The sequence below is a fragment of the Ursus maritimus genome, unplaced genomic scaffold (genome assembly GCF_017311325.1).
Source record: "Ursus maritimus isolate PB19 unplaced genomic scaffold, ASM1731132v1 scaffold_4, whole genome shotgun sequence".
Taxonomy (NCBI): domain Eukaryota; kingdom Metazoa; phylum Chordata; class Mammalia; order Carnivora; family Ursidae; genus Ursus; species Ursus maritimus.
Window position 1 is genome coordinate 5,765,155 of NW_024426552.1, and position 25,218 is coordinate 5,790,372.

The window sequence follows — 25,218 nt, forward strand, 5'->3', positions numbered from 1 at the left end:
ATGTCCTCACGGTGACAGCCGAAATAGAAAATGAGGTGCTGTCCCCGCCCTCACAAACTGACTCAGAACCCACCTGACTGCATGCTGATTGCAAAGTCTACACTTTTTTGAGAATGAGTGACTGCATTACTTCTCAGTCCTCTACCCTTCCTTGCGCGATCTAGGACAGAATCTCGGCGTTCTTGGAGTAGCCCCCACCGGATAATGTGAGTGAGGCCTCCGCCTCAGACGCAAAATTTAAGGGGACACCAAAAAAGCCATTAATTAAGACCAACACTGCATGGGGTCACTTATATGTGGGATCTGAAAAGAGCAAAAAGGGAAGGAGAGAGGTGGGAGCAAGGGAGGGAGAGAGGCAAATGCATAGAAAGAGAGTAGAATGGTGGTTGCCAGGGGCTAGGGGTGGGGGAATGGGGAGAAGTTGGTTAAAAACGTTCGGCTATAAGATGAAAAAAGTCTGAGGATCTAATGTACGACATGATAACTATATTGATAACACTGTGTTGTATCATTGAAATTTGCTAAGAGAGTAGAACTTAAGTGTTCCCACCAAAAAACAAAGGTAAGTATGTCAGGTGAGGGATGTGGAAATTAACCCGATGGTGGGAATCCTTCACAATGTGCATGTGTATCAAACCATCGCACTGTTCGCTGTAAGTATGTTACAATTTTATTTGTCTACCATACCTCAATAAAGCTTAAAAAAGACCAAAAAAATGTTTTAAGGCCATATTTTAGAAAATCAAAAGTACCATAAAAAGTCGTAATAAACAAGACGTCAACATTGTACATGAAAACCAGTATTACTGACATTTCCTTTCGCCTCCACGCAGCTCCGCCAGGCACTGGTCACACGCTCCCCCAAAGTAAGTAAAAGATTCAAGAAGTTACGTCATTTCCAGGATTTGGAAAATTATTTTAATAAAGTCTTTGAAAACTTCCATTTCCAGCTTTCTCATGGGCCACAATTATAGGTTATGAGTTTGTGCTGTCATTTTGAGAGTTCTTATTGCATGACTTCCAGAATACTGCGGGGGGGGGGGGGGGGCTCAGGTTTCATACTTTGCCATCAACACTTGTAAAATTGGGTATGTTAATCATATGTTGTAGATGAAACCAAATTACCAAAACCTCCTTCTGCATCAGCGCAAACTCATAACGCCGGACAGATTGTGTGTCCTTGGAAAATCATTCAGCCACAACACACTGTTTCATCATCAGGATGAGACAAGGGTTCCCGTTATCAGGTATTTACTTTTCATTCCAGAAGTTTGAAGAGAATGGAATGTGAAATGAATTTTAGCAGGTTAAATTTAAGGTCCAAGTGACGGTCTGAGGACACTTTCTGAAGCCACACATGTAGCGTTTAAGTGGAATACTACTCAGCCGTCAAAAAGAATGATCGCTGCCGTTTGCAACGATGTGGATGGAACTAGAGGGTATTATGCTAAGTGAAATAAGTCAATCAGAGAAAGACAAATACCATTTGACTTCACAGGTATGTAGAATTTAAGAAACAAAACAGACAAGCATGAGGGAAGGGAAGGAAAAATAAAATAAGTTAAAAACAGAGAGGGAGACAAACCATAAGAGACTCTTAGCTCCAGGAAACAAACTGAGGGTTGCTGGAGGAAAGAAGGGTGGGGGATGGGGTAGCTGGGTGATGGACATTAAGGAGGGCACGTGATAGAATGAGCACTGGCTGTTATATGTGACCGATGAATGACTAAACTCTACCGCTTAAATAAATAAATAAATAAATAAATAAATAAATAAATAAATGGTCTAAATCTGTACCGTATCTTTGTTGGCTTGATATTTAACTTAGTGACATGATTCGACTAGAGGGTCACCACTTCCAAAGCCCCCATAAGCTTGGGGAACAAAGCCTTCTCAAGTAAATGTCTCAGGCCTTCCGCAGGGCCCCCAGGATCCCAACCACTCTCCGCTCCTTCTTCCCCAGTCTCCCCAAGAGACTCATCCAGTGACAGTGAAACAGGTTGCTCACTGTCCTGACATCAGCCTCTCACAGCTGCTGCAGAAGGAAAATAACCCAGTTAAAGGGTTTTGGTCTCTCCCAGGCTAAGAAATAAAAGATTCCTTACAAGAGCAGATTATTAAAATTAGGTACATTCACCAACGTGCAAGTGAAGATTATGGATTCAGTGTCAGTCAGAGGTCTGGACTCAGCCTGGGGGAGAGACTCGTTCCAGGCACTGGGCTGGGCGCTGAGGGTCCCCGGGAGAAGCGCACATTCTCTGACTGTTTGGCTCACACCCGGAGGGACGGACAGAGAGTAAACCAATTGTCTCTATGAGCTGGGTAAGAGCGGGACCCAAGATGACTAAGATCGGGGCAGAGGTGAGGGACCAGGGCTCACCAGAGTGAGCGGGAGTCACGGGGGCTTGTCCACATCTTAAGCAGTATGAGTCACAGTGCCCCCACCCCACCTGTGCATCGCTGGGGACATCCCTTACTGGAGTCTCTGTTCCTGCGTCTGAGAAGGCAAGATCATACCCTCTGGCCCCTGATGGCCACACGTCCTGCTCTCCCCCGTCCATCGGTGACAAAGTATTCCAGAGATGCTGTCACCCAGTGATATCAAGGGGACGGCATGTCTACATTAAAAGAAGGGAAAGGACTTGTTCAAGGCGTTTTTGTTTTTGTTTTTGTTTTAAAGCATTTTGCTCTCTCTTTCCAACATCTGGCCTCTCTTGGATTCTGTCTACCAAGTAGTTGCTGAGATTTGGCAAAAGAAGGAAAGAAAAAATCCATCTCATTCCCATGGTGGCTCGGAAGCTTTTGTTAGCAAGTGCTGCTTAACGCCGTCTCTCCCCTGGTGATGCATTTTCGAGTAAGTAATTTTTCTCCTCGGTGCTGTCTTCCTCTCGTGCTGTGGTTGATATTCATAGTTCCAATGGTTTCAGGGTTTCTAGCTTGCCTGAAATGGTAGCATCGTGACGCGCAGTTTCTCAGATGGGTCCTAAATAAGAGGAAAAACACGAATCTTCCTGTCTGTGGTGTGGGCCGCGCTCAGGGACCATGACGTTTGGAATATTGCAGATTCTTCCCAGAATCGAGACGGGGACTGTCCCTGAAGATCTCGGTTCACCCTTCCCAGCACTTTCTCTGTGTTTTCTTTTGCTCATCGTGTTCATTTTTTTTAAAAAATGCGTGTTTCTATGGTATTATAGTTAACATTTTATTGACAGAGTTTCACGAGTCTCTAGAATGAAATTTCAGACTTTAAATGAACAGTGGAGCCAAACCACGGCCAAGGCACGGTGAGGTGGGCTGAGCGGCTGGGTCGGCCAGCAGGTAGCTGATGACTGCTTGGGGCCCCCACGATCACTGAACAGGTGGCCTCTTGGGAACATCAAAGGCACATCATTAAAACCCTCTTCCAAATCCAAGTCCCTGAATTTGTCTGAAGAGCAGAAGAGACTTTCATGCCAACATTATGTGATAAGGACAGAATAGATTTAATTTCTTGCCACTGATACTTTAAATCATCTCTAATTCTCCATTCTGAAAATGGAGCATTAAAACTCCACGAATTTAATCCCTAAAGGTATAGAAACTAACGTCAAAAGAGAACTTCAGCTGGAAGGTTTAAAAAAATAGTTAGTTAAAAGAAAAAGTGATGGGACCTTCACAGACCAGAGCACTAACCTCTGTACTTCTCCCCCGTTCCCCGAGTGTGCTCGCTCCCACTGTGGAAAGACCCACGGGCCGAAACCCCACCCCAGATGCTACAATCCACCCTGAGCATCGTCTTCCTGACCTTTATGGTAATAGAAATAATTAGCATTGTTGTGGTTTAGGCAGACCGTTTACAAAAGGACCTTCATTTTTAGGGATCTGTGCGTGATTTGTCTTACTGAAATTCACTTTATACTTTGTCCTACAGCCATACTTAAATTTTTTTAAAAATATTTTATTTGTTCATTTGAAAGAGAGAGAGCACGAGCTGGGGGAGGGACTGAGGGAGAGGGAGAAGCAGGGTCCCCACGGAGCAGGGAGCCCGATGCTCAGGGCTCGACCCCAGGACCCGGAGATCCTGACCCGAGATGAAGGCAGACGCTTAACCATCTGAGCCATCCAGGTGTCCCTACACCCATATTTTTAAATTAGTATTTTTCACCCTTAAAAACCTTTCTTGTACCAATTTTCTTTTTTAAATAACACTTTTTTTTATTTCTAAAACTAGGATATGTTCATTATGAAAATTTCAGAAAATAAATGTACAAGGAGGAAAGCATAAAACTACATATGATCCAACTAATAAGGGTTAAACTTTGTTAATAGTTCATGAAACGTTCCAGAATATCTCCTTCCCATCTTTTTTCTGTGTGGACGTTCGTAAATAAAGTCTCCGTTCTATAGAAATGGTCACATGCCACACACACAATTTCATTACTGGAATATGCTGGAACTTTAGGAACTCTTTAATGACATCTGTGTGGATCCCCTAATTTTGTAGATTTGTTTTGTACTTTATGAGTTCAAAATAGGATGAGTTCATGTCCCTTAAATTTTCAAATCCAAGTATCTCAAATAGGCCGACACAATCACCTTGTTTACTTTATTCAATTCAGCTCAAAAAGGAGTCATGGTAAGACGTGGGTTGCTATCAATTCTCCCTGAAAATGGGTGGCAGGGAAGGTTCTGAATGGTCCTTCAAACCGGGCGGAATTCACTGCAACATTTGCTTTGGTATTTGTTGAACTGTGTGCTCCCAAAATCGAGTACTAACCCCTAGTACCTCAGGAAGTGACCTTATTAGGAGACCAGGTCCTGCCAGAGGTAATCAAGTTCAAATGAGGTCCTTAAGATGGTCCCTAATTCAGTATGACTGAGGGCCTCCTAAAAGGAGAAATGTGGACACAGACAGGCATCGAGGCAAAGATACAAGGAGAAGAGGGTCACCTGTAAGCCAAGGCGAGAGCCTGGAGCAGATTCTCACTCACCTTGACCTTGGACTTGCGGCTTCCAGAACTGTGGGACAATACACTCTGTTGTTCAAGCCAACCGGCCTGTGGTACTTTGTTAGGACAGCTCTGGCAGACTAGGGATGCCAACAGCAACATGTTTCTTTCTCTACTTGGGCCGAAAACCAGATGCACACAAAGAAAGCTGTGCTGCTCCCTTGTCCAGGATGCCCCGAGCTCTGGTCTCGGAGGAGAGTGAGGGCGCCCCCAGCCTCCAGTACCCAGAGCACACAGGAGGGTGTCCTCCTTCCACACGCCTTGGGGTCCCCGCTCTCTCTGGGGGGTACAATTCTGCAGGCATGGGCTGAACCCTCTCCTGAAGCCCCAACCACATGGAGGTGGGATGCTGTCTCTGGGCCAGAGGGAAGATAAGTGTCCAATTTAAACCCCATGCCCAGCACAGAGCCACGGGTTTCCCAGCTGCCAGCATGGGAGAGGGGAAGAGGTGCGGAGCAGAGCATGGGACCGCGGCAGGGCCCCATGTTGGCCCAGAGGCATTTTCTTCTTTGTTCTGTGGCAAGGGAGCCTCCCTGGCCCTCTCTCCCAGATGGGCCGGAAGAGGCCCCGTGAGCAAGTGGCAGAATGTGCACTCAGGGAGCAGGATAGAAACCCATTCAAAGACCAGGCTGCAGCTGCTGTCACTGAACGTCCTCTCTGCAGTGTGAGCCTCGGGAGTGATTCACGAGGCTCCGAACCGTCTTCATGCTCCTGATCATTTCCCTACATTCCTCATGCTCAGCTGTCAGGTACAAAGCACCCGTGCAGGCCTCGGTGACCATGGTCTTCCCCAGGTGGTGCGGATAGCTTAGAGCATAAATCGGATTGTTTTTAAAATTTTTTTTTTTTTTAAGATTTTTATTTATTTATTTGACAGAGATAGAGACAGCCAGCGAGAGAGGGAACACAAGCAGGGGGAGTGGGAGAGGAAGAAGCAGGCTCATAGCGGAGGAGCCTGATGTGGGGCTCGATCCCAGAACGCCGGGATCACGCCCTGAGCCGAAGGCAGACGCTTAACCGCTGTGCCACCCAGGCGCCCCATAAATCGGATTGTTTTTATTTCGGGTGTGATGGTGAAGAATGTAGTTTCTGGAGCTAAGGGCGGAGGAAAGAGCAGACTCCAACGGCACACAGAGAACTTTACGGGGCGGTAGGACGGTCTGTATCTCAAGGACAAGACCGCAATCGTGTCAAAACTCATCAGCTATAAACGGAACAAGGTAACTTTTACTAGATGCAACTTCTACCTTTATAACTATGACCAAAAATTAAAGAAAGACAAAAGAAAAGTGAGGAAAGTCTCCTGCAATCCCGGAATCAGACTGTCCAGACTCTCCCAGCCCTGCCCCTTAGCTGCTGTGTGACTCTGTGCTGGGCACTTGGCTTCTCTGGGCCTCAGTTTCTGTTTCCATAAAGCCGGACAACACCACAGCTCCTTCATCGGGCTGGGAGAACGACACATGACGAAAACAGTCTCAGTGCACGGCCCGGTGCCTGAAAGGAATCAGATGGCAAAGTAACGGAAAACCAGGCTTCAAAAGAGGTCTGCCTCTCGCCTCTCCGTGATGTTCCATTTGCAGTGGGTTAAGGTACTGAAAGCACATTGGGCTCAGCAGTTTGGGGACCAGGAGGAGCCCCAACTTTGGCATGTGGCCAAATGGCCATGACCTAGTGCATTCGCACCTCAGCTTGGCTTCTTCGTCTTCTCGGTTTCTTCTCCATGAAGGATTAAAATAAATTACATTAAATTAGGGGCGCCTGGGTGGCACAGCGGTTAAGCGTCTGCCTTCGGCTCAGGGCGTGATCCTGGCGTTGTGGGATCAAGTCCCACATCAGGCTCCTCCGCTGGGAGCCTGCTTCTTCCTCTCCCACTCCCCCTGCTTGTGTTCCCTTTCTCTCTGGCTGTCTCTATCTCTGTCAAATAAATAAACAAAATCTTTAAAAAAATAAATAAATAAAATAAATTACATTAAATTAAATTAAATCAAATCAAATCAAATCAAATTAAACCTGTAGCTCGCATGGCTATTATGAGTATGTAAAGAGAGAATACTGGGGTTTGTGATGATTTTTTTCCCCACATAGATAGTCTCTGTTAGTTATTATTAATTTCAGGTGGGCCTCTAATCCCAGGGTAGATGTGTTTTGTGTGTTGATACAAATGACAGCTTGCATTTTTTTCTAGAAAGAGAAGACATGGGAAGAGGGTACAATGGTGACCAGTGGAAGAGGGGGGAGGAAAGCAGGGAGACAGGGAGACGGGAGTTGGCCTGTGGCCGCGTGTATGCAGCAAGCACATCTGCAGAGTCCCCGCAGGGCTGAGACTGAGAAGGAAGCATCAGCCAAGACACAGCCACCCCACTGACCCCAGCAAGAGTAGAACTAACGTGCCCGAGCAGTCCTGGGAAGCCCCAGGGATTTGCAAGGTGCCAGAACGATCCTTGAATGTGGACGTCACCATCCACCTTCCACATCTGAACGGCACCAAAGAAATGCTTCTCCGTCTGCCCCACTTCCTTCTTTGCCCCCCTGACATCGTGGCGGTTCCTTAGACCATCCTCAGAATGAAGGTTGTTGATGCAAAGAGCAGATGCTTTCTCCGACGCCTGCTGTGACCCAGCAAAAGACAATAGTAGGCTCCCAGACAGAGACACAGATACCCCAACGTGTACTATTTCTCAGAGCATACACAGAAGCTACCAGAGCCACACAGAGCAGAAAAGGACAGCAGAGATTTGCTCTGCTCCCCATCCCGAGAGCTACAGCCAGTCAGCCCCGAGCCACGAGAAAGGAGGGAGGTGGAAAAGCGTCAATAACAGATAAATGTGAAGGCAGACACTGCGAAGAGCCTGTAAACTAACTCATTAAAGGACAAATCGACCTTGTGCAGGTGATGAGGGGAAAGACCAATAGGCAGGGCCAGCTTTCTAGAACAAAATGAGACCCATACTATATCTCTGTGAAAACACAAGCCTGCCCGTCCCTCCTCTTGTCCTGTTGTTTTTAGGGCACTTTTATATTTTAAAGGCCAGAGAAGCTGGCGTGAGGCCAGAAAGTCCACGTTCGCCCAGGTTACAGAGGCCACGGAGAAAGACCTCTTTGCTTTGCTTTCAGCAGTGACACTGGCATTTTATTCCTCCATCCCTTCCCCAGGATGGCTAGTAAAACGCAGTGCTGGGTGTGATCAAGTGAAGGCCGGAGACCACAGAATGAAAATGCCCCCAGAGCCGGGAGAATCCTGCCCTGCCCGGCCCTAAACAGCCACCCATCCAGGCCCTCAATGGTCACTCGCCACGGCCACACAGCTCCACCGTGGCTGAGCCGATCGTGATCTACGGCTGCACTCGACTTCCTCATCGAGGGAACAAAACAATATGCAGGAGAGGGAAGAGCCTCCGCCAAATCCCCTGTCACCCAGAGAAGCCACATTTAGGGCTGAGAGAAAGATCACGCTTCCAAGCTTGGCAAAGCCTTCCCTTCTTTGCACCAACGCAGCAGGCTCTGTCTCTGCAAAGCAGCAGTGTAACCCTCATGCAGCAACAAGCCTGTGAAGCGGGTAGGACAATCATTCCCATTTGACGAATCAAAATTTGAGACACTGAGGGAGAGATGTGGTGACTTGCCCAAGGATTTATAGCTGCGAAGTGGAAGGGATGGAGTCTGAACGTAGGCAGACGGGTTTGGATGTCTGCACACCTGTTGCTTCAACTTACCTATCTAGAGGGGGACATATTGGCTTGGAAGATGGAAGATCTGACTTTGATGACCCCTCTGCCATCAACGGCACAGATATTTTACGTCTCAACCCATCTGGTGGCAGAGTGGGGACCGTGCTTCCTGACACTCCTTCCTGCTCCTCCTTATTGTGGAAATCCACCACATCACACAAAATTCCGTGTGTGAAAATGAATCGACAGTCTCAGGGGAAAGATGGGGTGAACACACTTCACAAGATCGTCGGAGACCCCGGTAAGCACCGTGCAGTGTTCAGTGCATTCTGACCCCAGACCTGCAGATGTGTTTCCCATGCCGGTGAGAATGGGGCTCCGGGACTGTGCGGACAGCTCTCGCTCCGTAATTCCCTCTGTCCCTGCGTCTGATTTATTTTTCACACATTGAACTAGTTCGTGGACTCCTCCATGCGCACCTGTCCTACGGAAGCTGAAGCTCCGAGCTCGTGTGCGGACTCCTTGCGCTAAAGCTCAGATGGTAACATGGCACCTTGCGCTCCTCAGCGTGCTTCTCCCCGAGGAGGTGTTCCGAGGCTGCAGAAGCTGGAGACTTTCTTTTTTGGTAATAAAGAAGCAGCCAGCTTTTCTCCCCCACTCAACTAAAATGAAAATAGCTTCAGAACACGTAGAAGCCTGAGGTTGTGTACTTCTGGAAGAAAGGGGATTGCTTTGTCATAAATCAGCTGTCATGGCTCAAAGGAGTGAATTGAGACAGATTAAAAGACCAGGTGAAGCTGCATGGGCCATCTGATCAGCTGCACCCCGGGGAGGTGAAAATTCTCACAATCTCCCCACGGACAACAAAACGCACGCATCCCCAGCACCATCATCAGCACCCCCTACCCCCTCAGCCTCATGCTCTGCCCACTTCATGGAGGAGAGTGGCTCCCTATCTTATTTTCAAGTCTCTCCAAAATCCAGGACCATGTAATCTGCTGGAAAACAAACCCAGCTGTAACTTAGGTCAAGGTCGGCTTCCTGGGTCAGGGCTGATCCAAACACTGCCACTCGCACCACTGCTTGGCTTTGCGTCAGCACATCCAGACCCAGGCTCCTGCTCTGATGAGGACCCTTTACTTCCCAAGCATGAAACGTCTCTTTAATTGAACAAGCCTCACACACCTGCTCTCCATGTCCCCTCCCTCCAGGGAAGTAACACGGGAGTGTGGGAGGTACCTCGGGGCGAGCAGGCCACCTGCCACGTTCATCTGAATCAAGAGCCAGCATTCGGTAAAGTCGTTTCAAATCGGAAGGCAGCGGATTTTCCACATTGGGGTCATAGTTAAGCATTTATATGGTCTTTAAAAAACGTATACTTTCCAAGTGCTTTATAATCAATGCTACTCCTGCGAGCTCACAGCGGTCCTGCGGAGTCAGCCAGTGTCACCTGGTTTCTTGTGCAAGCATGCTGCTCGGTGGGCTTCCCCAGAGCCAGCCTCCACGCTCCATCTGATTCAGCGGGAAGACCCTCCAGCCACTTGCTCCCGGGGGCAGGCACGGGCCATTCTGAAAGCCTCCTCTGGGTGAGGGAAGAATATATAAAAGGCCCCTGACATGGCCAACGGATAATAATGTTTCATCAGGGCACGTGCTCTCATTCTCTCTCTCTCTCTCTCCACTAAAAAGCAATCAGGCAGCCCCCAGCTTTACCCACGGCCAGCCTCATGACCATGTGACCCGAGAATCACACAGGGCCTCTGGCTCAGAAAAGCCCCAAGCTTAGTTTAATGCTCTGTCATCATGGTCTTGAAATTCTTTTAATTTTTTTTTAATTTTTTTTTTCTATTTTGGAGAAAAGTTTTTTTTTTTTGTTTTTTGTTTTTTTGGTCAAAGAGAGAGAGAGAGGAGAGCAAAGTGGGAGGAGGGGCAGAGGGAAAAGCAGGCTCCCCCCTGATCAAAGAGCCAGATGTGGGATTCCAACCCAGGACCCGGGCATCATGACCCCAGCCAAAGGCAGACGCTCAACCGACTGAGCCACCCAGGTGTCCCGGTCTTGAAATTCCTAATGACGTTTCCCCTGGAGTCCCCACATGTCTGTTTTTCCCTGGGGCCCCACACATGTGCCACTGTCCTGCCCCACTGTCCAAACACGGGCTCCCCCAGGACTGTCCAGCTCTGTCTGAGCTACTGTCACCTCAAAAGACATTTTGTGCGGAGACGGGTGGGAGCAAACAATTACAGAGCTGATGCTTGTCTCGAAATCGCTTCATTTCTGAGGGAGATCTGCTTGACTCCCCAGTCCCTGTCTTGCTTCCTTGTTGAAATATGCAAGGGACACAGGAGCAAGAGCGGGGGTCCCCTGACGGCACGGCTTGCAGCGCTGAAGTTACACGACCCTGCCTTTCTGGGTTTGTCGTGTGAGAATTCAAAATCCTCATCCCAAATTCAATTGTCAGGGAGCTCGCACATGAATTTCAACCAAATCCGGCTCTCAGCAAGAACATGGCAAAAAAGGGTGGCATGGAAATTCTCTAAATGACGCCCCCAGAATGAATCCGCCTTGAAGATGGGATGGATTAAATCTAGATGAAAAGATAACAGTAAACTCGCATGAGGTATTTGGTGGAGGGACCTGACAAATTGCTACATCTATTTTAAGAAGTCATCTTCCAGAAGAGGTAAAAGAGCCCACATTTCTGAGGTATAGAACACTGCCAGAAATAATATTTGCGATGTGGGGCTGTATTATCTCTCTATTTTGACAGGACTTATGCATATGTGAGAACAGACTTATAAATATACGATGAGCCCATGCCTTGAACAAACTCCAAAGAGAAGAAACTGCTAGCAATGGTGAGGAAGCCACCAGGGGCTCTGAGATACAACGTGAGCAGTAATATTTCGCCTGGACAGACGCTAATACTCGCACGGATGGAAGTTACGGGTGTATCTGAATTCATTTAGGCATTTCTCACACATGGAACATGGAACTTTTAAAATGAACCACTATGCACAATTTGCACAATTCCAAACGTCTTCCTGACCACACACGTGTAATCCGCTTCCAATGTACTAAAGAGACTTGACTCCCTGAGCACTTTTAAAGGAAGACGTGATAATTTAATAGAATCCAAATATTCATTGATAAGGATGGGAAAATGTCTGACACATTTAAAGCAATTTATATCGCCAGGCAAGAGCAAAAATCAACGATAGTATCGTAACCAATATGAACCAATATGTATCCGTTCCTCGGACGTGAAGATTGCTAAATTGTCACGTGGTTCTAAAATTCATGACTTTTCAGACTAACCGTTAGCCATGGTGCTTATTTTTCAGTCAATACGTACTGAGACCCTACTTCTGGAAGCATTGCCTCCGTGGGGAAGGTTCCCCGAACCCTTCTTTCTTCTCTTTCCCGCAACAATGGACCTAGTCAGTGCTGCCACCAGTTCACAGTGACTAGACCTGGAGTCGGGTTAATTTGATGGGATTCTGTCTCCCCGGCTAGCCTCTCTAAGCTCTTTGAGGGGTAGGGATCATGTCTTCTTCGTTCACCCAGCAGAGCGTACAACACGCCACGGATTCCCCATCCACGTGGGCTGAAGGGCATGTGCCAGAGACAGGAAAAGTGTAGAAGATACAGTCTCTGTCTTTTAAAGGTTCCTAACCTCGAAGGCAGAAGGATACGTGGCCGACAAAATATGTGATTACCAAGGATACACACAATGGTTTTGACCGTACAAAGGGCTGCCATTCCCTGAGCAAAGGTTTTTTTAAGAGTTTTATTTGAAGGGTTCAGGATGCTCTTTCTTACTCAACAGAGCCGGGGGTAGTGCCAGAAATGAAGGTGGATTGATGTAAAGTCAAAGTCAAGGAAACTGCCAGGAGAGGCAGGAGAAGACAGTCTACTGTGATCTCAATGAGGGACTCCACAGCAGCCGTGTGCTGACACTTACCGGCCTCTCCTTGTGTTATTGGGACAAGGGGTGAGGCTCAGAGTGTACCCTTGAGCCTCTACCAATAAAGTGGAAGACCTGGAGGAGGAAAGGATGACTTTGTCGAGATTTCTGTAGCTGCTCTTTTTTTACTCGAGGCTAATAAAAAAAAAATCCAGGACAATATTGTTTTTCATAGATTTCATATGCAAGTCCTAAATGGAATTGGGGCAGGTGTAAAAGAAATTGGGTTGTATCCAGGATATGACAGAAAATGAGAAATTTAATAGGATAGGAAATGAGTAAGTGAACCCTACTCTGGCTTTTCCTCTTGAGGAACTCTGTGATTTTGAGCAAAATTTGCCTTCAGGCATTCAGCTCCCTACTTTAAAATGACCACTTTGAAAGAAATGACAACTGTGGTCTCCTTCAATTCTCTGAATTCTAAGTAGGACCATAGAAATGACAGTCTTTCTCTAGGTCAGTGGTCTTTAAGCAGAGTGACTACCTCTCAGGAAAGGGCAGGACCACCAGGTTCAGCTGCACAGGTTGTGCACAGCACAACCCCAGGGGACACCACTGATACAGACTATGGCAAGAATGGCATCTCTGGAGCTGTGAGGTGTTTAACTCTCAGAACCATGCAGGGCTAAGGAAACTTTAAAAATTCTCTTTATATCTTTCTAGGCTCAAAGATCAATAAGAACAAAATAAGGTTTTATCAATAGCCACTATTGGGATTGATACCAACATTGTCACTTGGTGAGTAGGAAAAAATGGGAGTCCCACCACTAGTGACTTGCTCTCAGAATATCACCATGTGCTGCACTGCAGTTCCTTGAGCTCCGGGATGATTTATGGATTATGTAATCTACCTTTAACAAAACTAATCTCCCCACTAAGTAGGAAAGTGACTTTGAAATAGTCTTGCATAGTGACCTGCCATGACATGGAGGACCCTTGAGGACATCATGCTGAATGTGACCAGCCAGGCACAAAAGGACAAATACCGTCCGAGTCCACGTACATGAGGTCCCCGGAGTAGTCAGATCCATAGAGACAGAAAGTAGAAAAGTGGTCACCAGAGGGAGGGGGGCTGGGGGAGGGACTTGTGGTCTAACAGGTGTAGAATTTCAGTTTTACAAGATGAAACAGCTCTGGAGGTCTATTTCATAATAAAGTAGATAAACTTAACACTACTGAATTATACACTTAAAAATGGGTAAGATGGTACATTTTATGGTATGCTTTTCACCCCAATTAAAAAAAACTGTGCATAAAATTTCACAGAATGAAAAGAACATGAACACTGTCGGCAAGAGCAACAACCACGTAACCCTGATGCACCAGCACGAGCTCCTCACCCACAGCCATCCGATCAGAAGAAGCGCAGTTACCAAGACTGCTTGACCAATTCATGGCATCGCGGGTTTCTCTGTGTATCAAACACGCATCAGGAAATGTGAAAAAAGAAAAGCCCAGGTACACTTTTGCCATTTTGCCAAGCTCAGGAAAAGAAAAGTGATATTTTTCTCATAATCCCTGATGAAAGAGGGTTGTGACTTAATTAGGAAATTATATGTGTCAGAATCTTCCATTTAAATACAGGTATGGGGGGGAGGGGCGCCTGGCTGGCTCCGTTGGTGGAGCATGTGACTCTTGATCTCAGGGTTGTGAGTTCAAGCCCCATGTTGGGTGTACAGATTACTTAAAAATTTTACAAAGTAATAAAATAAAATAAAATAAAAACAGGTATAATATCTGAATTAATTTTTAAATAGTGGCACTTAGCCCCTGATGGACATAAAAGTATATTGGGGAAAAAAATTCTTGGGGAGCAAAAGAGAACCCATTTCCTTGTTCTGTTTTTACTGTCTTGTTTGGTTAAGACAAATGTTAATGAGTCTTGTCAACCTCCGGGGTCCTCTTTTCAGGTATCATATAAAATTAAAATAACCGATCACTTTGTTAGAACGTTGCCCAAGCCACAGGTGTGGTGTTATGAGGACAGATGGCCGTTTCCTCTGCCACACCGCTACTCCAGGTTGGACTGTAATAGCAGGAAAAGCATAATCTCAAGCCAATCCAGATGCAACCTCAGCTATCAAAGAGCTTTCACAAAGAGTCATAACCAAATGTTTACAACCTAACATTCAAAAGGCATTCCAGACCGTTGGGTCTGAAAGGATCGAAGTACGGATGACTTGAGATATTTCAGTCTCGGCAAAGCCCATGACTGTCCTCAAACTGGGGACAGAAACCTTCCAGGGAAAAGGATTCCCGTGTTCTCTATTCTAGTTCCATTGTGATATGAAAATTGTTTCATTTCAATACTATCAATTCACACTTTTTGGCTGCTTTTCCCTTCGATGTTCTGCAGGGGAGTTTTCAGTTTGTGGGTGATTATCTTCCCGCTTTATGATTCTAATTTGTCTTCTCTTTATTTATAACATGGCAATTTAAGAGTAAAATATAAAATAATGGCATTTAGTGGGTGATAGATTTTTTCCACTGGCAATGTTATAACCATGGCCAAGCGTTTCCCTTTCAGAAATGGAATGAGAAGTCATTCAGGGAGACTCTGAAGCATAAATTTCAGGCTATTTGCAGGGCACAAACAATATTCAGGCAGATTGATGCCTGGAATGTATAACTTTTGCTGAATTGTTCGTGTAAAACAGCTCAGAAATGCATGTTGGATTTATAGGTTTGAGCCACTGGCAGGTGTGGTAAACTTGCTCGGCTTATGGCACAAAATAATGATCTGTAGACCAATCTCATATCCGTGCTCGAAAGGCACCTATACCAAATCGAATGGAAAATATTTCCCTCCTCATTACTTGTACCTCACTTCGTTCCAAAGATGGGATGAAAAATGGTAAACGGTCAATACCTGGGGATGATAGGAACGTAGAGACAGGCTGTTGGGCTGCATGGGGCATAGTTACCCAATTCAGTGTCTAGTTTCCCTGGAAGACAGGCAAATCCATCTCTTTTTTGCATATGAATTGTCATATACTTCCATGTCAAATATAAATTAACTTAAAATGTTTATACATGCAACTATAAATTAAAACATTTGGTTAGGGGCGCCTGGGTGGCACAGTGGTTAAGCGTCTGCCTTCGGCTCAGGGCGTGATCCCGGCGTTATGGGATTGAGCCCCACATCAGGCTCCTCCGCTATGAGCCTGATTCTTCCTCTCCCACTCCCCCTGCTTGTGTTCCCTCTCTCGCTGGCTGTCTCTATCTCTGTCGAATAAATAAATAAAATCTTTAAAAAAAAACAAAAAAAAACATTTGGTTAATATAAAAATCAATGCTTAATTTTTAAATATGAATTAAATATGTGAATATGCAATTTGCTTTCTGTATGCGAGATATACTTTGCCTTCAACAGTATCCCAGGATTTGCAGTCTGGTCGACCGTGATTCCGTGCGAGGAGTTATCTCACTAAAGATCTGGGCTGGCTCTCTCTGATCCCCCCCCACCCCACCCCCCCCGAAGCACGGTCAGATTCGTTTTCTGTTTCAATACAGCAAACCGTTTTGTAGGGCGTTCACGGGCTCTGCCTCTCTGGCTATAGCTCCCTTTGTGTGAATTTCATAGAGCTTATCCGAAGTGAAACTGTCCCAAAGGAGACAACCCCAAACTATAGAATATTAGACTTTTCTGTCCCTCCCTCAGCAACCCTGTTTTCCTTGACATTTTTCCAAATGTCAAGAGTTCTTTCTGTCCAGATCCTCCCCAGTCTTTCTTCTTTCTTTGCCGGCCACGAAGCATTTATTTTTTGTATGTAACAATGTATCCATTTCCAACTGAAAAGATTTAAATGACAAACCCAGGTTTCAAACCCGGAGTAAAAAAACAAAAGATAGAACTTTTCTTTTCCAAACCTGTCTGGACACTAATCTCAACATTAAGAAAAGAGGGTGTCGGATCTGTTGGTCACAACCACTGATAAATCCACACCCCCAAATCCGTTTATTCATCCAGGAAAGGAATATTGCCAAATGCCAGACCAGAAGCCAGGTCTTGCGGACAATGTAAAGTCGTTCCTGTCCTAAGGAAGGTCACGTCTAGTTGGGATAAGGCCAATAAATAAAATGTAACCCATAGTACTTGCTGTGGTCTGGATGTTTGTGTTACTTCAAAATTCATGTGCTGAAATCCTAAGCCCCAAGCTGAAAGCATTAGGAGGTGGGGTCTTTGGGAGGTGATCAGGTCATGAGTGTGGAGCCCTCCCGAATGGGATGCGGGCTCTCCCAGAAGAGACCCCAGGCTGCTCCCTGTCCCTTCTTCCACCATATGAGGACACAGGAAGGAGATGGCTGTCTATGAACCAGGAAGAGGGTTCTCACCCGACCAAGCCAGCTCCCTGATCTCAGACTTCCAGCCTTCAGAACCGTGAGCAATAAATGTCTACAGTTTGTAAGGCACTCACTCGGTGGTACTTTCCTATAGCTGCCCGAGCAGACGAGGACAATCACAGCCTGAGCTCTCAGATGCTGTGTTTTATAAAACCATCAGCCAAATACAGCATGAATCTGTGTGTATGCACCCTCTAAAGTCTTTCTCCCCCCACCCCACCCCCCAGTGAGAAGCCCTTTCTAGAAAGCCATTCTAAATTAATGAAAAGCCCCAGGCTTGGGCTCATGACATTATTCAGGTGTTCAAATAGTATGGGGCACCCGGTACCCTGAGGACAGAGGGACCACAGACAAACTGTGAATGCCTTCCTCCCGTGACAGCACCTTTAACAAAGCACTGGCACAGAAATTATAATTTTAAAAAAGTAACTCAGAGATATATTCATCATAAATTCAAGGCACTTTCCCTGACCAAAAAAAAAAAAAAAAAACCACAAAAGTATTTCCTTTTCATCTTGATCACACTATTCAACTAAACCCTTAATAAAATCAAGTGTGAGTCATTTCTTCAATTTTTCTTTCTTAAAAAAGAATTCATCTTGCATTCTATCATGCTTAGAATTCAAAAGAGGAAAACAGTGAGACTTCTTAATCACACACCATTCGTTAGTGAAATGCAGGGTCGGGGGAACAAATTCTATGGCAATCTGTTACAACTGACAGCCCAGCAAATATATTTCCAGGCTGAATTGTGACCTCTTCCCACTCCAGAAAAGCTGAACTTAGAAACCCAAGTTGGAATTGGTCTCTTTCTAGACCTAACATTCCCAGTTGGAGTAGAGAGAGTGCCTAACCTGGTGCGATCCGATAAAATCACGTGGATCTTGCCAGATCTTCCTGTGTCCCTGCTGCTGGTTCACCCCCAAATGAGGTTAAAATTACAGAAGAAATTGAATTGTCATTTGGCCTTCTGTTGCTAGGACTTCTCGGCCAGTTGTAAAATCCATTTTATGCAATTACCCTCAGAATCTGTGCTTAACGGGTCTAAACACAGTTCTCTGCAAACCTGATCACCTGTCCGTTAGCATTTGCTATAGTTCACTGTGACGCCATATTGAATCACACGACTATGATAATTCTCATTTCAGCTCTGTTTCCTACAATTTGTCTTAGCAATGGGTTACCCCGATGACTGACAAGTTGAGTCCCAAGCAAGTGCCATATGACATTTTTTAGCCAATGGCTACTTTAAAAAAAAAAATCCTGTCCTTTCTATGCCCCCACCCCAAGACTGAAGTGAGCTTACCCTCCCCTTGCAAATCTCTCTCTAGACAATGCTGTTCACTGTTCTCTTCCTTCTTTAGAGATTTAATGTGTAGCCAGTAGCCTTTGATGCTGTGCTAAGGACAGGCGTGTGGGTCTAAAGATTTGCCCTTAAACGTCCTCGGTGTGTTCCCGCCATGCCTCCGATGGGCACAGTCCTTTCAGGGGCAGTGTCTGGATGGAAGAAAGGATCGTAACCCTGGCACCAAGTTTCAACATCCCATCTAAGACTGTGCAAGAAAAGAGCGGGGACAGGAAGACGCTTTCTCGAAGGGGTCTCAGGTCTAATTAACAGCTGTCAACCGAGGCGTTATGCAACAGGGGCTCCCCCCACCCCCTCGCAAATAGGGTGATGGTGGGTGTCATTTTTTAAATTGATTCTCCAAACGTTTGCCTTCATTGCCTTAAAAACTTGCTCCTGGCTCTCCTGAATAAGTTCTTTTGAAGAGCAACTTAAAAACTCACACCCACGTTAGAAAATGGGACTGACTGTCATTGTTCACGGGACTCATATTTGGTGGCTCAACAATGGGAATGTTTTCTTCTCCTGTGCGGGAGTCCAGCTGGAGAGAGAAGAGAAGGACTTTGCAAACTTCAGCCTTGCTGGTTAGGATTTCTGATCCAACTAATAATCCTTAACCTGAATTTTGATCCCTACTAAATTATCTCCAGGCCCATCCAACGTACTTTAATCCTGAAATGTAAATTGGACACCGCCACGAACCACATCCACTCTCTCGGTGCCCTAAATTTGGACTTGACTTTCCTCACTATGCTTGAGCTCCTCTTTTCAATCACCATTCCCTGAAAAAGCATTGTCACGGGGGATAGCGATGACACTGTGTCATGGAGTCACCCAGCTGAAAGCCAGCTCAGGCCCCGAGTCCCCACCCCTCACCGCCTTCCCCCTAAAAGCTAGAAGAGGTGGAGGAGTAGGGCCCACCCAAGGAGCATCTGGCCCTTTGGGGGCCTCTGCTCCCAGCCCAGCTCCAGCATGGCCCAAGGGAGCAGCTGTGAGCTCGGGGATTTCTGCAGCGGGCCTCCAACCCCGCCAGCTGGGGCAGGCGCTATTTGCCCACCAGCTGCAAACAAATCCTGAAGTCAGAGGAAAGCCTGACAAAATCCATTGCTTTGGCCCCCTGCAGTAATTAGATACACGAGTAAGTAAACGATCCTCTGAAATCCATCCCTGCCTGAGAGCTATTAAAACAAGAAGCCGCATGTAATTCAACCAACTAAGGAAAAGCTTTGGGGTGGGGAGATGTTCAGTGCTCTACCCAGAAAGGAGATACTGTTCCACTTTATTAAATGTTTTAAGCAGATTTAAGTTTTAGCGAAAGGACAAATTCCCACTCTCTGAGGGACATACACCCAGAAACTTGGGGACCAGCCAGAGAGCTGGTCAGCCAGCTGGTGGCCAGAGGACTAGGGCTGCATGTAACCGAGGGGGGCCTGGGTGCAGGAGGGACAGGATGGAAAAACGGTGGAGGAGGGAGCTGGAAGGGGTGTGGTGGGGGCAAAGGGAGGCAAAGGAGCCGGGTGTGCATCCCGCAGGATTCCATCAACATTAAAGGAAGCTTTTGCAGTAGCCAGCTCACATGTCAGAGGGAATGGGGGGCGGGGGGCAGGGCGCGGCCGCAGAGCTGCCCTAATTTCACTTCCAGCAGAAACGAGGTTGTGACCCTAATCATGGGCTGAGCTCTGGGATGTTTGCTTTCTCCCTGGGGACCCAGAGTTAGGTGAATAGCACCGAGCTGAGGCATTCTGGAAAGCTCACGTGTATGATGCCGGCCACCAGCCCCGGCTGAAGATGGGGTGACAGCCGGAGGGGAGCCAGCAAGAGCACCATCCCTCCAAAAGAACCCAGGACAGTGAACTATGGAAGAAGGGCCCCCCAGTGCTCTACTGTTTTCTGACTCCTCCTCTATGAAACTGTTAATTTGTATATTTACAGACCCTCTCCACCCCAGTGAGCTGATACAGGGGAGATGCTTCTGAAACCTCATGGAGTCCAGCAGAAAGCCACGGGACCCGGAGTGAGGGAGTCCTCCTTGCCCTGTCTCTGCTTCAGGCCCCAGCTCCTCTTTCTCCCCTACTCCGGTGGCACCCAGGGCTCAGAGGCTCTGTACGCACTCTGGACCCTGCGATCCACCCGGCGGCCCGCCACGCAGCCTGAGTCCTGCCCTTCACTACCCGCCAAAAGGGAACCAGCTGACCTTGAACTTCTCTGTACCTCAGTGTCCCCATCTGTCAGCTGGGAATAATGCTAGCACCCACCTCACAGGATTTAGGGAGGGAAATGAGGTAACACGGAGTGGAGCCCTAGACGCTGAGCTGGGGGCTGAGAACAGGCAGAAGCGAGGTGCGCTGGCTCACTGAGGCTCCCAGCCTTCCCACCTTCCTCCCACACTCCCTGGTCCTCACTCCGTCCCCAGCCCCATTCCTAAACCGCAGATGCTCCGCCCCCTCCTTCTTCCAGTCGTGTTTATGTCAAAAGTCACCCATCAGAGAGAGAAACGTAGTGAAGGCGCCTCTTATTTCTGAAGTTAATTTTACTCTAGACTTCAAAAAAAAGGGTCACGCATCTGTCAAAAAAGAAAGAGAAGATGAAAGGTCTTTAAAAGTGATTATTTAAGTGCCGACCCAAAGGACCTGAAAATGGACTTGTCTCAGTCGTTGAGCTGAATTAGGGGATGGCTTGTACATCCCCAAACCTGCCTCATTTAAAAGAAAGAAAGAGAACATGATCTTTTTAAAATAAAATGAGCTATCAGTTTGCCCCAACAAAATCTCTTCTACAGAAACGCAGGGAAGGGACTTGCCGCGGAGCATGGTCGCGGGCTTCCGTCCACGGCTGCCCTGTCTCCCAGCCCCGCCCCCACACGCAGATTTGTCAGGGTCCGGCCGACCTGCCGACCTGCCCCCTTCACCGGTGCTCTGACCAACTGCAGATAGTTGTGCTTCCACACGGCCGTGCGTGAAATCCTTCCCCTGCCTTCTCCCACGCCTGACTGTCACCAGACGGCCTGCCTGTCAACATTCTGCAAGGTATCCCCCAAAGCAAACACGCGAGGACCAGCGGGAAGCCGCGCACACCTCCGGAGACACCAAGACAACCAGCTTTCTCTCGGGAGGTCTCACCCCCCGAAGCACTTTCCAAAGTCACAATGAAATCAGCAGCACACAATGAATCCCTTTCTCTTTCCAAGGCAATTTTTAAAAGTTGCGCCCTGAATCAGGGTCTGCCCTTGCCATACCAACCCAGATGTCAACAGTGTCAGCCCTCCAAGCAGTTACGGGGCTGATCTGCGCTTCATCGCCCCTCGGAAACCCTTCACACTTCCCGAGACCAGCTGTGGCCCCGTCCCTTCTCACCCCCAAGTCTCCCTCTGCAAGTTACAGAGCCACTCACCTCACTCATGTTGCTCGAACACCGCAGCTCCGGGATCCCTGTGCTCCGCTCCGTGCTCAGCTCCCAGGACGCTGCTCAGGGGTCGCTCTTCCACCGGTCCTGGCTTTTCTCTTAAAAAGGGCTGCCCGGTGGCATCATGCCTCCCGTAAGCCAATGAGATTCATTCACCTGTCTGCACTCCTCGCAGACATCTGAGAGCACGAGGGGCCACCTAGTGGAACGAAGCGGGAAGCCAGCTAGGTCTCTGCTCCAAATTCCGCCAGCGAGAGAAGGAAAGGCTAGATTTCTTTTTTTTTTTTTTTTTAAAGGTCAAAGTCAGAGGTACAGAGATCATCACGGGTTCGCCATTGCTTATTAATTCAAGGGTACAGGATTTGGATTCACAGAAAGTATGTTTACAATGTCAATGGAAAGGTTTGTTTTTCGAAGGAAGGCCGGTTCTAGAAAACGGCAGCCCCTGCTCTCCTCCAGGAGCTGCAACCGACCCTGTTATTTGTGGCACAGATCTCAGCCTTTTGGGGGAACGTTTTGGAGGGGACTCCCAGTCTGCTTACCCTGGGTACGTCCTTCCTTGCTGGGAGGTCCCCGCAGCTCTGGGACGTGGATTTGGAGGGTCACTCTTAATGAGAGAGAAGGTCCCCAGCCCGATCTGTGCTGTCACAACCTCAACAGCATCAGGAAGAGGACGTGGGCGGGACCCTGGACCCCACTAATGGTTTCCTTGCTGCCACCTGCAGCCTCTCTGTAATGAGGTTCAGTCCTTCTGCATGGACTCAGGAGACGCCGAAGAGTCTTCCCAGCATCGAAGTGAGCCTTGACTTTCACAGCTGGGATCGTGGCCGGTGAAGAGCAGGGGGCTTGTGCTGCTGCCCATCTCCTTGGCCGGAGGCCGGTCAGGACACACTCCTGCAACTCGCCAGCTTCAGCTCGGCCTCATGTTCAAGCGGGAGCCTCGGCTGGAGAACAGTGAGGCCGCATCATGGCAGATACTCCGAACGATGACAAGTCACTCATCAGTTGACCTACCGGAGACATAAGCACATCTAAGGGACAGCTACCAAACAGCTCATGTGGCTAAATACATGAGCAAGTGGGTCGTTCTTACTCAGATGCCCCCCTCCCCGGGGGGCTTCCCCCATCCCCCACATGGGGAGACTCGGTCGACAGCTGCAGGAAGAACCAACACTAAGCTCAGGTGTTTTCTGATTCCCTCCATTGGCTTCTATCCTGCCATTGCTATGGGGGCTTCTCCTTTCAACTCCCTTCTCAGGTCCACCTGGGTGAGTGGAAGGCCACGCATCCCCACATGGGTACCAGCGATGACAGGCATCCCCACATGGGTACCAGCGACGAGAGGCTGCCCGCGGAGGCCTGGGCAGGGAGCCCTGGCCCAGAGCCCTTGTCTCTGTGGCGTGCTCGTGAGCAAGCACAAACACAAAGGGGCAAGAAGCACGGGACTCCCACGGCTTGTGCGAACCAATCTTCTCAATTTACAGCCACTTTCCATGGGAACGTGTCTATAGAAAGTTCCCTTTCAATGGGAGGATACGTCTATTCGTTATAATAACTCCCATTTCACAGAGAAACAGAAATGGACGATATATATAAACACATATTTATATATCCCAACCACAGGAAGCTTTTGCAAACCGAGAATCTGCCTGTCCGCACATTCTGACAGCATCCTCTCACTCCCCTTCCCCTCCCTGTCCCCAGTCTCACACATGAGCGGGTCTAGACAGGCTGCCTTTGGGGTTCCCCCGGTGGTGAGGACTGGGAGACCAAGGAGGACGGGTCAGCCGAGGCACAGCCGACCACAGGAAGGGGAGCAGCGTTCGCTGCTCTGCGTGAAGAGCTGAACCACACCTTCCCCAGCCTGGTTGGGGATTTGGAGCACCCTGTGCTTGGAGGTGGACAGTGATACCTCCCAGACACAATCCAGACAGGATGTGGTTTTGCGGGCTATGCTAAGGCGGAGGGGGCCAGTGTGCTGTGCTCTGCTGGCCTGGTTGTGGTGCAGACATGGATTTTCTCAGGGCACAGATGCGTATATCAATTTGCAATAGCTGGAGGTTTGAGGAGCAGTGAACAGTTGGTAGAGTTTCCAGGGGTCGGGCCAGAACGAGTGCCCAGGCTGGGCTGTGGCTTTGCTGCATAGAGCGTGCAATTGTTTGGAAAAAATCAGGGGGTCATAAAGCCTATACAAGGAAGATAGATGACATTATTGGCAGAACTGTGTCCCCTCCAAAAATCATATATTGAGGTTCTAACCCCCAGTACCTCAGAATGTGACTGTATTTAGAGATAGGGCCTTAAAGAGGAATGTAAGCTAAAATGAGGTCATATAGGTAGATCTTAATCCAATAGGACTGGCGTCCATATAAGAAAAATAGATTAAGACCCATCGCAGAAGGAGGAGTCTGTGAAGACATGGGGAGAAGTTGGCCATCTACAAGCCAAGGAGAAATGTCTCAGGAGAAACCAACCCTTGATCTTCCAGCTTCCAGCCTCCGGAACAGTGAGAAAATAATTTCTATCGTTGAAATCACCTAGCCTGTGGCACTTAGGTGTGGCGACCCCAGGAAACTAATACAGATGCCAAGTGTCAGAGAAGACTTTTAGGGGAAGCATAGAAGGATCTTAAGGTGAATTTGATCGGTATTTGCCATGTGGCATGCAGCTTAACCCTGTTAATTCCCCAAGGGATGCCTTTCGTAACGCTGTTATCTCCTATTAATGAGTCGGGGAGCTGCCTGTCTCAAATGTAAAGCAAAGGTAAGTCTGGCCACAGAGAGAGAACTGAGCAGCTGTGGGAAATCAGCACCCATGGGTTACACGGGATGCATCTGGGGGTTCATACCTCACAGTCCTGGTTCCACGTCTGCTTGGGGGCCAGCTGCACGGGCACTTGAGCACCGAGTGCTCCTTCCATCATTCCGCAGCAGGTGGGCCTTTGGACCACAGCTCCCAGCCCCACCCATCGTCTTGGAGGAATGGCGCGCCCACAAGACCAGCCACGAAAGCAAGAGTTGCAAAGACTCCCTGGACCTCATCTTGGAATCCCAAGGGACAAGGATGGTAAATGGATGGTCTTTAAACCTTTCCAGGTGGTTCTGATGAGCAGTTAAGTTTGAGAATCATTGCTTGAAACAGTGATAAAATACACATGCATGTACACACACACACACACACACACACACACCCCTCCCTTTCCAGATTTTCTCCTGCTTCCTGCCCATTCTCCTCCCTCTACCTCCTTTTAGAATCTGTGTGGCCTATTCTATGACTCATAGTAGCCAGTATATGACACGGTAGATGGAGTCACGAACAGGAAGGTTAGAACTTGAGTCTTTGACATGAACAATGGTTTTCCAGATGACCTTGGCAAAGCCTCTCCATTCCTCAGTGTCTCATCTCCTGCGCTGGTGATACAGAAATAGTAAAATCTTGCCTCCGCCAACCTAAGCAAAAATATATACAACAAATATATTGAGCTGAGAAATAAATTTTGAAAGAAC

At 47.7% G+C, this 25,218-nt stretch overlaps 1 protein-coding gene across 1 annotated transcript in view; it reads right to left on the reverse strand.

The window, feature by feature from the left end:
* The window catches only part of PCP4 (Purkinje cell protein 4), a 53,001-nt gene extending 31,243 nt beyond the window's left edge, over positions 1–21,758 (reverse strand). The window contains exon 1 of the mRNA XM_008701924.1: positions 21,701–21,758. Within this exon, the coding sequence (XP_008700146.1) occupies positions 21,701–21,709 (9 nt within the window). The 5' untranslated portion in view covers positions 21,710–21,758. The remainder of the gene's footprint in view (positions 1–21,700) is intronic.
* Between the last annotated feature and the right edge of the window lie 3,460 nt (positions 21,759–25,218).